General features: G+C 41.7%; 1 protein-coding gene across 1 annotated transcript; it reads left to right on the top strand.

Moving 5' to 3' along the window:
* Positions 1–5106, top strand: LOC310868546 (tripartite motif-containing protein 16-like; the record flags this gene model as incomplete). The annotated part of the gene is made up of 7 exons (XM_083779006.1): positions 1–240; positions 1164–1544; positions 1762–1857; positions 2348–2596; positions 2905–3064; positions 3650–3709; positions 4338–5106. 7 exons carry the CDS (start codon positions 1–3, stop codon positions 4853–4855), a joined length of 1704 nt encoding a protein of 567 aa, XP_083635132.1. The 3' UTR covers positions 4856–5106.
* Between the last annotated feature and the right edge of the window lie 7989 nt (positions 5107–13095).

Here is a 13095-nt window from a genome sequence, read left to right as displayed (position 1 = left end):
ATGGCAGAACAACAACAACATCACCAGGGATGTGAGCTGGACCAGGAGCAGTTCTGCTGTCCTGTCTGTCTGGACCTTCTGAAGGAACCAGTGAGTCTAAACTGTGGACACAGTTACTGTAGCAGCTGTATCGAGGGTTACTGGGACCAGTATGAGGAGACTGGAGTCTACAGCTGTCCCCAGTGCAGAGAGAGCTTCAGTCCCAGACCGGTTCTGAGGAAAAACACATTGCTGGCTGAGGTATATGACCTTAGAAATTACAACTACATATTAAACTACATTCTCTGCTACAGGGCAGGCTAGCAAACTCCTTGTTGCCCATTTGTTTTGATAGATTGTAGTACTACTATGCACATATAATGGTTACTTTACTTGTCCACATTGTATGTTGATAATAATATAGGCTATATTGTTTGTCCATAAATACTAAGAATGCTATTTAGATATGTGTTCGACCAGTGGTTCCAAAAGTGGGATCGGGGGACCCCCAGGGGTCCATGACGCGGTTCCAGGGGTCCCCAAAAATGTAGCATTACAGTCTGTTTAACCACTGTAAAGTGTAAACAGTAAACCTATAGGCTACATCAGATATTTGAAAATTGCCAAACTACAAGCTCACAATGCATCTCAACGCGATATGCAATATAGTTTCGAAACATTTTAACAATATAGGCCTATACCTATCTTGTATGGGGGTCCCTGGCACAAAATATTTTCAGATTGGGGGGGTCTGGGGAAATTATTCATTTAGGGGTCCTTCACATGAAAAAGTTTGAGAACCACTGGTTTAAAGATGGATACTAAGTTTGAGGTTTACCTGGTATCTTAGTTTATTTGCAGGCTACTTACCTTATGGTGTCATTTTGTGGTTAAACATTACATCCTAGCGTGCCTATTCTTACCATATCATTCATTTTAGGCAAATATCACAGCAGATGCATAGGGTTCTAGTGGTTAAGAGTGTCTGCTAAATGCTTAACATTGCACTTTTTCTTAAAACATAAAGCAATCAATTTTATTGAATGCAAAGTTCAGAACCACAGTGTTCAGATATTGTTACTACGGTAAAATTACCTGTAATTTCTCACTGTGTTTAATATCACCATGATGTTGTATTTGTCCTCCGTGAGTGACCTCCCCTCCTCTTCTCTCTTTACTTCCAGGTGGTGATGAAGCTGAGCAGTACAGGAGCTCAGCAGTCTCCTGTTGCCTCCTCCGCTGCTCCGCTGTACGCCGGTCCTGCAGACGTGGCCTGTGATCTCTGCGCCGGAGCCAGACGTCGCAAAGCTCTCATGTCTTGTCTGGTGTGTCTGGCCTCTTACTGTGAGACTCACCTCCAGCCTCACTACAATGCTCCTGTGCTGCAGAAGCACCAGCTGGTCCCAGCCACCAACAAACTGCAGGAGCAGATGTGCTCCACTCATGGCAAGCTGATGGAGGTGTTCTGTCGCACAGACGGCCAGTGTATCTGCTATCTGTGTACCATGGATGAACACAAGGGCCATGACACGGTGTCAGCTGCTGCAGAGAAGGCAGAGAAACAGGTAGCACCACGATCACTTAAAGACAATTAGACATATCATAAGACGGATCATGGATCATGTTTTAAAGATGTAAGCTAGACTAAATAACCATGTCAGAGACATTAAAAGCATACACCAGCGTGTTGTACAATAAAAAAAAGTATTAAACGTTAAAGGATGAAGTACACACATGTTGGACCCAATTAAAAAACAGAGGGGTTGATAACTTTTCATGCAGAAACAGTTGGTGACAAGTCAAGAGGACGTAAAGCAGAAGATCCAGGAGAAAAAGAAGGAGCTGAAAGACCTGAGACAAGCCATGGAGGCCCTGAATGTGAGCTGATTATGATAATAGTTGTTCTTGTGTTTACTGTGGAGAGAGGAAAGATGGTGATGCTACATGTGGATGTGGATAAAGCGTTAGAGCTCATTTTTCTGGGGACCCCCTGGAGAAGTGGTGCCCAAAGTGGGGTCTGGGGACCCCCAGGGGGTCCATGAGGCGGTTCCAGGGGGTCCCCAAAAATGTGTTAATAAATATAAATGGCCCATTTGAAAATTGACGATCTACAAGCTCACAATGCATCTCAACGTGATATGCAATATCTTTTTGAAACATTTTAGCAACATAAATCTTGTATGGCACAAAATATTTTCAGATGGGGGGTCCGGGGACAAAGGCATATTCATTTGAGAGTCCTTGACATGAAAAAGTTTGAGAACTACTGCCCTGGAGGACCCTTGTCCAACATTTTGACAAATGTGTCAAAGTGTGGGTGTGTGTGTGTGTGTGTGTGTGTGTGTGTGTGTGTGTGTGCGTTAAGCAGAGCTCTGCAGAAGCAGCAGTGGAGGCCAGTGACAGGATCTTCAGTGAGATGATGGTCTCCATTGAGAGAAGACGCAGTGAGCTCAAAGAACTGATCAGAGATCAGCAGCAGACTGCAGTGGCTCAGACTGAGGCTCTCCTGAGTCAGCTGGAGGAGACCCTGAAGCAGCTGGAGAGGAGACATGCTGAGCTGGAGGAGCTGTCCAAGTCCAACACTGATGACATGTTCACTTTCATTCAGGTTCCACACGTGGCTTTTTTACACTTTGGTTTTGACTCGTTAATAGGACCAATGGGCTTCATACAGTATTTCATTCCACTCCATCATATTATTTTATACTAACTACATTACGTTGCATTATTGTATGTGCAATTTTTGTTCATTGAACAAAGTGTGTGTGTGTGTCTGTGTGAGTGTGTGTGTGTGTGTGTGTGTGTACATGCGCGAGTATTTACCATTTGAACAAGGACATCAGCTCAACGCCACCAATTGTGATCAATGTACTAATCTAGTGATCTTCCATCCCTGTCTAAACTGGTGTACTTGTCTCTCTCCAGAGTTCCCAGTCTCTCTCCAGTTCCAGTGGCTCTCCAGTCTCACCCAGTGTGGTCATCTGCCCTCTGAGGTCCTTCACAGACGTGACTGATGTCGTGTCTGGTCTGAGAGACCAACTAGACAACATCCTGAAGACAACTTGGCCAGAGATATCAAAGAGAGGTGAGATTTAAATGGGTTTGTTTTTCATGGTAAACATGGATGGATGAAGCCAGAAGGAAGGCAACTGGAGATATTTGAACTAGAACAGACTGATGGTACACAGGTTGGCTGTCTGTCAGATTGGACAGTAAAATGTAAGAATTAAGTAAGAATATTACTCAAAGGAGAGGCGAGATTTCAATGTGTCTATAGTTTTTCTAAGCAGCTGCCAGCCCTACTGTACAGTACATTTCTAAGTGTAACAGGTGGAAGTATGTCTGGGAAGTAGTAGGACCTGTGTCTTATATCACCCAGTACAGTAATGAACTATTTATTATTATCATCATCATCATCATCATTATATTTTTGTTCTTATTGGATAATCTTGAGGAGTTCTCTCTCCTTATTGGATTTGTAACCAGCCTGAACATTTATTTTCCGTTTCACTAAAGAGCTAGCTAGAGATGGGGAGACAGCTGTTACTGAACAAACACTATAGCAATGATTACTATCGAGCTATAATAGCTTTAACATTTTGACAAAACCCTTGGAACTTTCGTTCAGTATGTCACCATGATGACGTTTACTGTTTTCTTGTGTCTCCAGTGTGTGCAGTTGATGTTTCACATCCGACGGAGCCTCGGATCAGGGAGGACTTTTTACAATGTGAGTCCATGTTGATGCTGTTTCTGAACGTTGAAGTTTCACTCTGATATGTTGTAATTTAATGCTCTAATGAGTAGGGATGCACCCATCTATCGGCCACATATCGGTATTGCGAAAGAAAACTGACATTAACCGATGGCAGTAGCTGATATTTATCCGTTGTTGATAAGCATACATTTTGCGTTGGCTATGTTGGCGTGTTTGTTATCTGCAGCCTACCAAGCTGTAGATTATGAACATTTTAAGATTTGTTATAAATTATTTCGGCTAAATTGAAAAACATCGGTATCGGCCAAGAATTTCCATATCGGTGCATCCCTACTAATGAGTTTGATCTGAGAGACTAAGGGCTCCATTTTCGTCAACGCTAAACCCCTTATCCCTAAACTTATCCCCCTTATCCCTTTTTTTACTATTTTTAAAAACATTTTTGAATAGTTCAACTCTACATTGACGTTGTGAGCTTGTAGACTGGCCATTTTAACTATTCAAAAATGTTTTGCAAAATAGTAAAAAAAAGGCAAAGAAGTTTAGGGATAAGGGGTTTCGCGGTGACAAATGGAGCCCTAACTCTCAACACAATGAGGTTCATGAGGTTTGGATTTTCTTTTGTTGTGTGTTCTCACAGATTCCTATCCTCTGTCTCTGGACATGAACACAATACACAAACATCTCTCCCTGTCAGAGGAGAAGAGGAAGATGACTCTAACGCGACAACAACAACCTTACCCTGATCATGCAGAGAGATTTGCTGTGTCCGCTCAGGTGTTGTGTACAGAGGGTCTGTCTGAACGTCGTTACTGGGAAGTAGAGAGGAGTGGTTACGGGGTTGATATAGCAGTCTGTTATAAAGACATCAACAGACACATCTGGTTTGGATACAATGATAAATCGTGGTGTTTACAGTGCTCTGGTAAAGGCTACATGTTCAGACACAACAGTGTTCAGACTAAAGTGTCAGGGCCTCTCTCCTCCTCCAGAGTGGGTGTGTACCTGGATCACAAGGCAGGTAGTCTGTCCTTCTACAGTGTTTCTGACACAATGACCCTCCTCCACACAGTTCAAACCACGTTCACAGAACCTCTCTATCCAGGGATAAACCCATGGCACTATGGAGATACAGCAGAGCTGTGTAAGACATGGTAGACAAACTGAATACTGATGACGATATTCTGTTGAAAACTTTGTGATTCTTAATTTGATTCTCCCTTCTAGATTAAGATTAAGAATGATGTGTGCCAATCATGATCAATCAATCAATTGATTGTGTTCCACTCAATGCATTTCTTTGCAGACAAACATTATACAGTATGCCCCGTTATCTTGTTATTACAACAGTCCTCTGTCAGTCTGTGGAGATTGGTTACACTTACTTATGTACTGTAATGCAGTGGTTCCTAAACTGTGGGGCAGGACTCCGGGGGTGGAACATTGTGTTCTCATCTCAACAGTAAACAAACCTATTTTTGATTCAAACTAAGGCCTCTTTTAGACGGCGACCATCTCCATATAACACGTCAAAGTCCCGTTGCGTTCTAATTTTTTCTTACCCTTAACACGAGAACGCACACGTTATGATATAATGTGCTATTATGCTATACTGTCGCTAGGTGGCGATAACGGGCTGCCAAATAGACACCCACATACAAGAAGAAGACGCAAGCGGCACAACACTGCTCTGGGCGCGCCACGGGATGATATATATTTATTAAATAAACGCTGCTGCCGTCTATCACAAGGCTTTTTATTTACATCATGGTTTTACATTCAACATCGCTGATGAGCATCACTTTGTAGGCGAGGAGGGAGGCTTGTTCAGGAACTCCATTATATCATAATGATATTGCTCTGCAATATTTATGTAATAAACATATGCGCTGTGAGCCAACGTGAGCCATGATGTCATAAGTTTTGCGGATTCACCGTTTTGCCTGTTTATATGGAGACCATAGGAAACGGCATTCTCAAAGATTTTCACTCTGGGAGGCGGTTTCACTTCGTTGCGTTTTCACCTCCTGAGAACACGGTTCTCGTCTAAATGACAGCAGCAAACGATACTTTATTTTGACGTTTTATATGAACACCATCCTCGTGTAAATAGCACCTAAGCCTCAATGCCAAGTGCTTGTCACGTCCCCAGTTCAAATATGATTATTTTGCGGGGTTCTCATTTTAAATGTGATTATATTGGGGGGTCCCCAGTTCAATTTGATTATTTTGGGGGGGTCCCAGTTCAAATTAGATTTTGGGCAGTCCCCAGTTCAATTTGATTATTTTAGGGGGTCCTCAGTTCAATTTATATTTTGGGATTATTTAGGGGGAATTTATCAAATATCGTGATGTCATCAATATTAAACCCATATATGGAGATCCCTAATGTCATCAATATTGGCCAGCAACTCTACATCTGACCTCAAACTCTTAGATCTCCATATATGGAGCTGACCTGATGCCTGTCCATTGAGAGTTCTCAACAGGCTGAAAATTAAGGCCCGGCCATACCTGGGCCCTCATCAAACCCTGTACACTCAAGACACTACCCCCGCTGCCACCCTTAGATCTCCATATATGGAGCTGACCTGTTCCGACATTCCATATGTTGATCTCACCTCATCAAACCCTGTACACTCAAGACACACTCCATGTATGGCCAGTAAAGAATTCATTCCATTGTTGATCTGACCCCCCACCCCACCCAGGCGGATGCGCTTCTCGCCCTCAGGCGTCTTACTGGTAGTGTAATATCTGTATAAGTGTAATATCTGTAATTGTGTAATAGTGCAATAACTGTAATAGTGTAATGGTGTAATAAGTGTCATAGTGCAATAACTAATAGTGTAATAAGTGTAATGGTGCAATAGTGCAATGCCAATAACTGTAATAGTGTAATGTAATAGTGTATAGTGTAATTTGACCCTACCTCCCGAACACAAGGTTGCACAGACACAGTTGCTCTGATCCACACCAAACTTGGCAATAACTGTTCAGTGGTCTACCATCACATTAGCCACATCAGATTGTACATATATACCATGAAATAAACAATTAAGGGAAACCTCTCTACCTATTGCTCCATAACCACTGTCTGGGGCTGGGGCTTAAATGGTTATACCGGCTTTCAGAATGCGGGTCAAATGGGCCCCCTGGTAGACCCCTGAACAGTATTACTGCCAAGTTTGGTGCGGATGGGAGCAACGGTGTGCTTGTGGCACCCAGGGGTGGTATAAACCTCGTTTTCAAAACGGTATACCATTTAGAAAAGAGTGGTATACACATACTGTACCACTTTTGGAGCTTGTCAATAATGAAAAGGGCAAGAAAGTACACCGGTAGCCTATATCTCAGTTCCTGCAGTAGCATTGAAAGTCCACAGGATGGAGACCAATCATCTTTAAACAAAGAGCAGATGTACACCATTAAACTGGATTACAAAGCCTTGGGGAAAGTATTTGTTTCTCTCTGATGTACATGTTAAGCAGCACATACTATATATACACTGCATTAAAAAATAAAGATATTTGAAAACATTCAGTTGTTTACCATAACCTCGCCCTGAGGGCGAGAAGCGACCTAAGTCGCGCTGAAACAGATTCTTAATATATTCTTATAATAGTTGAGGAGTTAAACTCTTAGGGCCGAATCAAGGGCTAACCCATTCAGGACGGGGAAACCTTTGTGTTTTAACCCATTTAGGCCTAAGGCCGATTCTAAAAACGCCTTCTAAAGCCTGACCTGTTTTCTGCAAAACTTCAAATATTTATATAGCAGCATCAACTTTTTGTATTTTTTGAATACTGTACATACTGTACAGAACCCAAAAATGGGTTCCCAGCCTGAGGGGGTAACACACCAAAAGGGGTTCCCTTCCCGCCCATGGTCTATAGTGCCCCTCTTTTTGATGGGCACCATTTAAAGTTTGTTTTTAGTTCAGTTTGTTTAAGAGAAAATGTATGTCATCATGTCCCCAATTAAATGCCATTAACAATAAATCACCTAATCATAGCAACATGAGTTAGACTTTAATATATTAGCGCCCCTCACTTCACACAGGTGTGATTTGTTATAGAAAACACCTTATTAGATGGAACTATTATCCACATCCAAGCTGGTACTGACCTGGTGGGCATAATGTGACTGTGGTTGAACACCTTCACAAAGGACTTGATCTTGGACCTCTTGGCAACCATCTTCTTGCTCATGGATGTGGTCACCTTGCGAGGATAGCGGTCGATACCCACAACCAGAACGTGTCCATAGGGGTGGTCAGGGGGTGTGGAGCTAAAGTTCTGCAAAGAGAAGCAAAACGTGTTGACAGTGTGACATTCTAGGCCAGTTCAAACTAAGAGCAGCATCTCTTTGGGCCAATTCCACTGAATGACCAATTAGCAGTGTATAATTAAATAAACTTGTTTTTAATCTGAATTAAATTCAGTAGGTGGATATAACTTGAAATGCATGCATGGTGTAACTGTATGTAATGCTTCATTTGTCCATGGCTTGCAGAAATTCATTTTGCATTAAGCAGCCATTGAGATGCGAGTTGACTATGCATTTATGGCCTAAACGGCTTCCCATACTACAGTACTACTGCAGACAGCTACCATTTGGATAGATGCACCAACGCAAAGCCAGCCAGGTGCTATTGGGGTAGCACCCGCAGTTTCATTAAAGAGGATATTTCCAGAGCACTTAACCTGCCAGTTATATAGGTAAAGAAACGTTGAATATGTGTTTGGTTCCAAAACACCCCAGATAATTACCTGCAGGAAAGTGAAGGCTCGTTTGAGAAATATTAAGAACAATCAAAGCATTCATATTGGAAACACCCAAGTTGAGCTCTTCTATGATTAAAGCGCCAAACGGAAAGGAGAGGGACTTGGAAGCAAAAGGAATGCCCATAGCAGATGTACCCATCATAGGGATGGATGCAGTGGATATAGGAGTCCTAATTGGCGGAGACCAATATTGGAAAATGGTCACAGGAAAAATGGAGAAACTGAATGAAGGACTAGTTGCACTGGAAAGTGTATTTGGATGGCTGGTGCAAGGAGAAGTCACCACGCTAAATATCATAACTGAAGTTGTGGACATTGAAGTGATGCACATGTCGGAGAGGAACAGGCACTGTCAGATCAGTTACGCAACTTTTGGGAAATCGAATCCCTTGGAATCCACATGGCATATCCACATGGCATATCCAGCTTCCCAAGCCGTGCATGCCTATTCCCACTATAGGCTGAGGAAGAAATGCCACTTGACAGTTTTTCAAATCAGCCTCATGGTGGCGCTACAGGCCAAGTTGCGTCTCACACACACACACACACACAGTCACACACACATTACTCCTAAACATTTTGCCAAACATCACACACACTCCTATCCTCCTGGTGGAGACCTGTGCCCAGAAGGGCACTTTTTCTAGTTACTTGCGCAAGCAGAGCGCGCAAGTACTCTGCCCCTCCTATATTTCATTGACAATGAAAGGAGAAATTAGGTCAAATGTCTGCCAAATATGATGCAAATCTTGTCACCACACGTCTCATATTTGCCATTGACAATGAAAGGAGAAATTAGGTCAATTGTCCAAATAACGTAAATTTGTGGCAACAGGAATTCTGATTGGCCAGTATGAGATGATGCATGATGATGTACAATGATAAGAGCGCCCCTCACTTCACACGGGTGTGATTTTTATTTGGTCAAGAGATGAAGAAGAAGCTGTGTGATGTTGAGCTGAGGAGGATCCAGCCTTTTTGCGACCATATGTCACATTTACTATGAAACCTTGCATTTCTGGTTTGTTCGTTGTGTCACGCCCCCATATATGGTCACGCCTTGTGACATCACGTGACATCATGGCGACCCTTAGATCTCCATATATGGTTGTCAGTGCAACCACTGTGGTTGCCGCGACTCGAACTTGCAAAATGAACCAAGTCGGTACAACACATTGATCTCCATATGTGGAGCTAGGGCATTACGCAACTAGTCGACTAGTAAATCCACTAGTCGACCTTGTTGGTACTAGACTAGTTGACTAGTTGATAAGAGTTTTTAAATGTACAAATATTATATATATATATATATGTACCTTTTATTTTATTTTTACATACAGTAATAGGTACAGTTAAAACAACTAGTCCACTAGTAAACTAGGCAACTAGTCAAAATGACTGTAAGTGAATGCCCTATGTGGAGCTGACTATCATCACCTGGATCTCCATGAAGATCACGACACTGACCTCATCAAACCCTGGATAGCCATATACTGTACATGGTTTGACATACTAGATCTGAATATATGGAGCCGGCCAGCAACTCTACATCTGACCTCACTGACACCAGATTTAGGCGCGATTCATACTCTATTTTAGTCAGAGCCGAATAAAAGTCGGTTTGGCTCTGTAGAGCCTACAATGTGACGTCATTTGAGGTTCGGTGCTACTGAAAATTTCTGACGAGCCAAAATCATTTCGGCACTACAGCGGTAAAATAGGAGTATACATACATACATATATATATATTCAAATACATTAACAGTCGCCATTCATTCAAAACGCCAAAAATAAAAACATGACCATATCATGCCATATGGTCTAATCTAAAGACTAGCTTTGCATTTGGATTGCAAAAAGGAAAGCCTACGATTTATAATAGACCCTATCAAAGTCCACCTTTTCCGTTGGGATGTACTGAACGGCAGCAGCTGGTATGTACATGACATTTCCAGAAATCCCTGTAAAGTAGGGATAATTATCTCCTGCACGTGTGCACATGTGTGACTTTCAGTGTAGGAGGTCACATTGGAGCTGGGAACAAGTGTTTCCAGCTCCAAGGCTTCTGGACTTAACAGCATTCTGAGCAAGGTTATTATTTTAGTTTAGAATTAATTTTTGACTTCATGTTTTCAATTCATTTGAAACAAGTTTTTTTTTTATTGTGATAGCTAGGTCAGGGGCGAGATTAAAAAATGTACACTGACGTCACGTGATGTCTAAAAACGATGATAAATCTGAGGGCTCCTGTCTGTCCAGGGCTCTAATAAGAATTTATAAAACTTTCTCCCAGTTCATTGGCAATCAATCCTAACTGCAGTCGCTGGCCCAGAATGCACCACTCAGTTATCCTACATATTCACAGCTCAGAGCATAATGTATCTACATGTATCAATATCACTGATATGTACGTCTCATATCGACTTTGAAACCTCTGCTGTCTGAGCAGAGGGTCCTGTGCATGACCTTAGTATATAGTCAGCTGTCACTAGCCAGACAGCAACTATAGTAAAAGGTCATCAGAGTTGAAAGTTGTGTTGTCTACATTTCCTTGTAATTGAGTGTAAAACATATTACACCTTGGTGCTGAAGATGAAGTTATGGTGTGATATGTTTTCAAGCTGTTCACACGTTAGTTCAGTCACACTGTGCTCCACATGCTCTACTTGGCCTACATGCAATGACAGATGAGATTTCTAACAGCCTTATGTGCCTATTCTAAAAGTGAAGTTGTGGTGAAATAACACAAGATGGGGTGCATGTGCAGCGGCTCACCAGAGAACACAGTAAGAGAATACTAATATACTTGAGAAAAGAAAATGAGAAAGTAAATAACACAAATATACTGAACATTTTTACAGCTCATTTTTCACACTACCCTGCTTACACTATTAACCTCTATCCACAAAAATGAAACAAATTTTTAACTCATTGATCTGATGCTACATTGGTATTTTAACTAGATATCTGATTTATTTCATTTCAGACTGTAAATCATTTGTATAATTTAGGTGTTAATCTGTCAAAGAAGCAGCAGTAATACCAAACCTCTGGAGCATTCTATCTTTGCAATGAACAGTTGGCTGGGCACAGGACGGTGTAACTATAAATGACACACAGAGGCTTCTCTGTGTCTGTTCCAGATCAACGCCATTGAATAGTTGTACATTATGCCAGAAGAACCTTGACAGTGACATTTAGACCTAGAAGCATAGTCCCCCTAAGACCCACTGGACATCTGCTGCCCGGCCACTGGCGGAAGCAACAGGCAGAGATGGATTTCTAGGATGTCACCCCTAGCACCGGGATACAACAACACCACTAGGTTGACAGTTGAGGTTGGAGGATATTGCATTGAATTTAACCATTATTTTATACTTTGGCTGTTGAAAAATAGCAGATCTACAAGCTCGGAGCTTGCGAATACAGATTTGGAAAAATCCATATTAGCAGATACTCAAAATCAAAGGATCGGTTGTAAAAAACGTGATCGGGACATCCCTACTTTGGTTGCCAGCTCTAACATCCTTCTTGGCTAAGTCAGTAAATCTTGCACAAGATGCCTTGGAGAGGATGAGCAGGTGCTCCTACTAGTACAGGATGAGCTGTGTAGGTCAATAAGGATCTTATAGAGCCATCAAGGGTGAATGAGGTTTCATATTTGTTTCCATCCATAAATATGCACAAAGACAGTAGTTACACCCTGTAAATTAGTTCAAATAAATGTGTACACACACACACACACACACACACACACACACACACACACACACACACACACACACACACACACACAAACTAAAGTTAAAAACAAAAAATATATATAGTATAATACAGTATACATAAACAATATGTGAAACTCAGCCTACAAGTAAAATGAAGTTGGATGTGATTGTTAGTCTTATTTTTTATTTACATACATTGTTACAGAATGTGGTGTTATAGTATATAGTTTACTAAAAGTGAAAGTGCCTTAAATGTGTAATCGGACCATGGATTACCATCCATGAGTTGGCTAACAACAGCACTACACAGGACGGAAGGCATGTAAAAATAGTGCTTGGGGAATGGGGATAATCACCTGTTTGATGCTGGTGACATATTCTTATTACCACTTGAAGATCCTCTGCCAAAAGTGCCGTGCAGACATTGCTAATGTGACTTGATTGGGACTTGAATAGAATTACATTTCCAAATATGGACCGTGGGCTTTTTCTTGACCAGCACCTTCATCTTGATAAAAGGAGCTCGATCTCTCATAGTCAGGGTTAAGGAGGAGACTCAGGAGGCCGGTCATTGACTACAGCAGTGGTAAGATCTTCCAACTGAAGCAAGCATCCATTAAATACAGCTGCTGGGCATCTGATGTGCTCTATATAAACTTCATGGGACTGTATGTGCTTCCTTTGCAGTATCTGAGGAACATTCAACCAAGTCGATTCTATTGGGTCAGCAGCTGAACACGGTAAGGCAAATAAAAAAATGCGGTTAGCATGATAGATCATACAGTACTTTTTATTAAAGCATGATGAAGGATTGATAACAGACTGAACTCAAGTTGTGAATGTGTTTGTGTTGTTTTTCTCTGGGTAAATTAGTGAGCTAATCACA

Source organism: Protomyctophum parallelum (assembly GCF_964188405.1).
Source record: "Protomyctophum parallelum genome assembly, chromosome: 13".
Taxonomy (NCBI): domain Eukaryota; kingdom Metazoa; phylum Chordata; class Actinopteri; order Myctophiformes; family Myctophidae; genus Protomyctophum; species Protomyctophum parallelum.
Note: the sequence above shows the minus strand (reverse complement) of the source record. Positions and strands in the feature narration are given on the sequence as shown.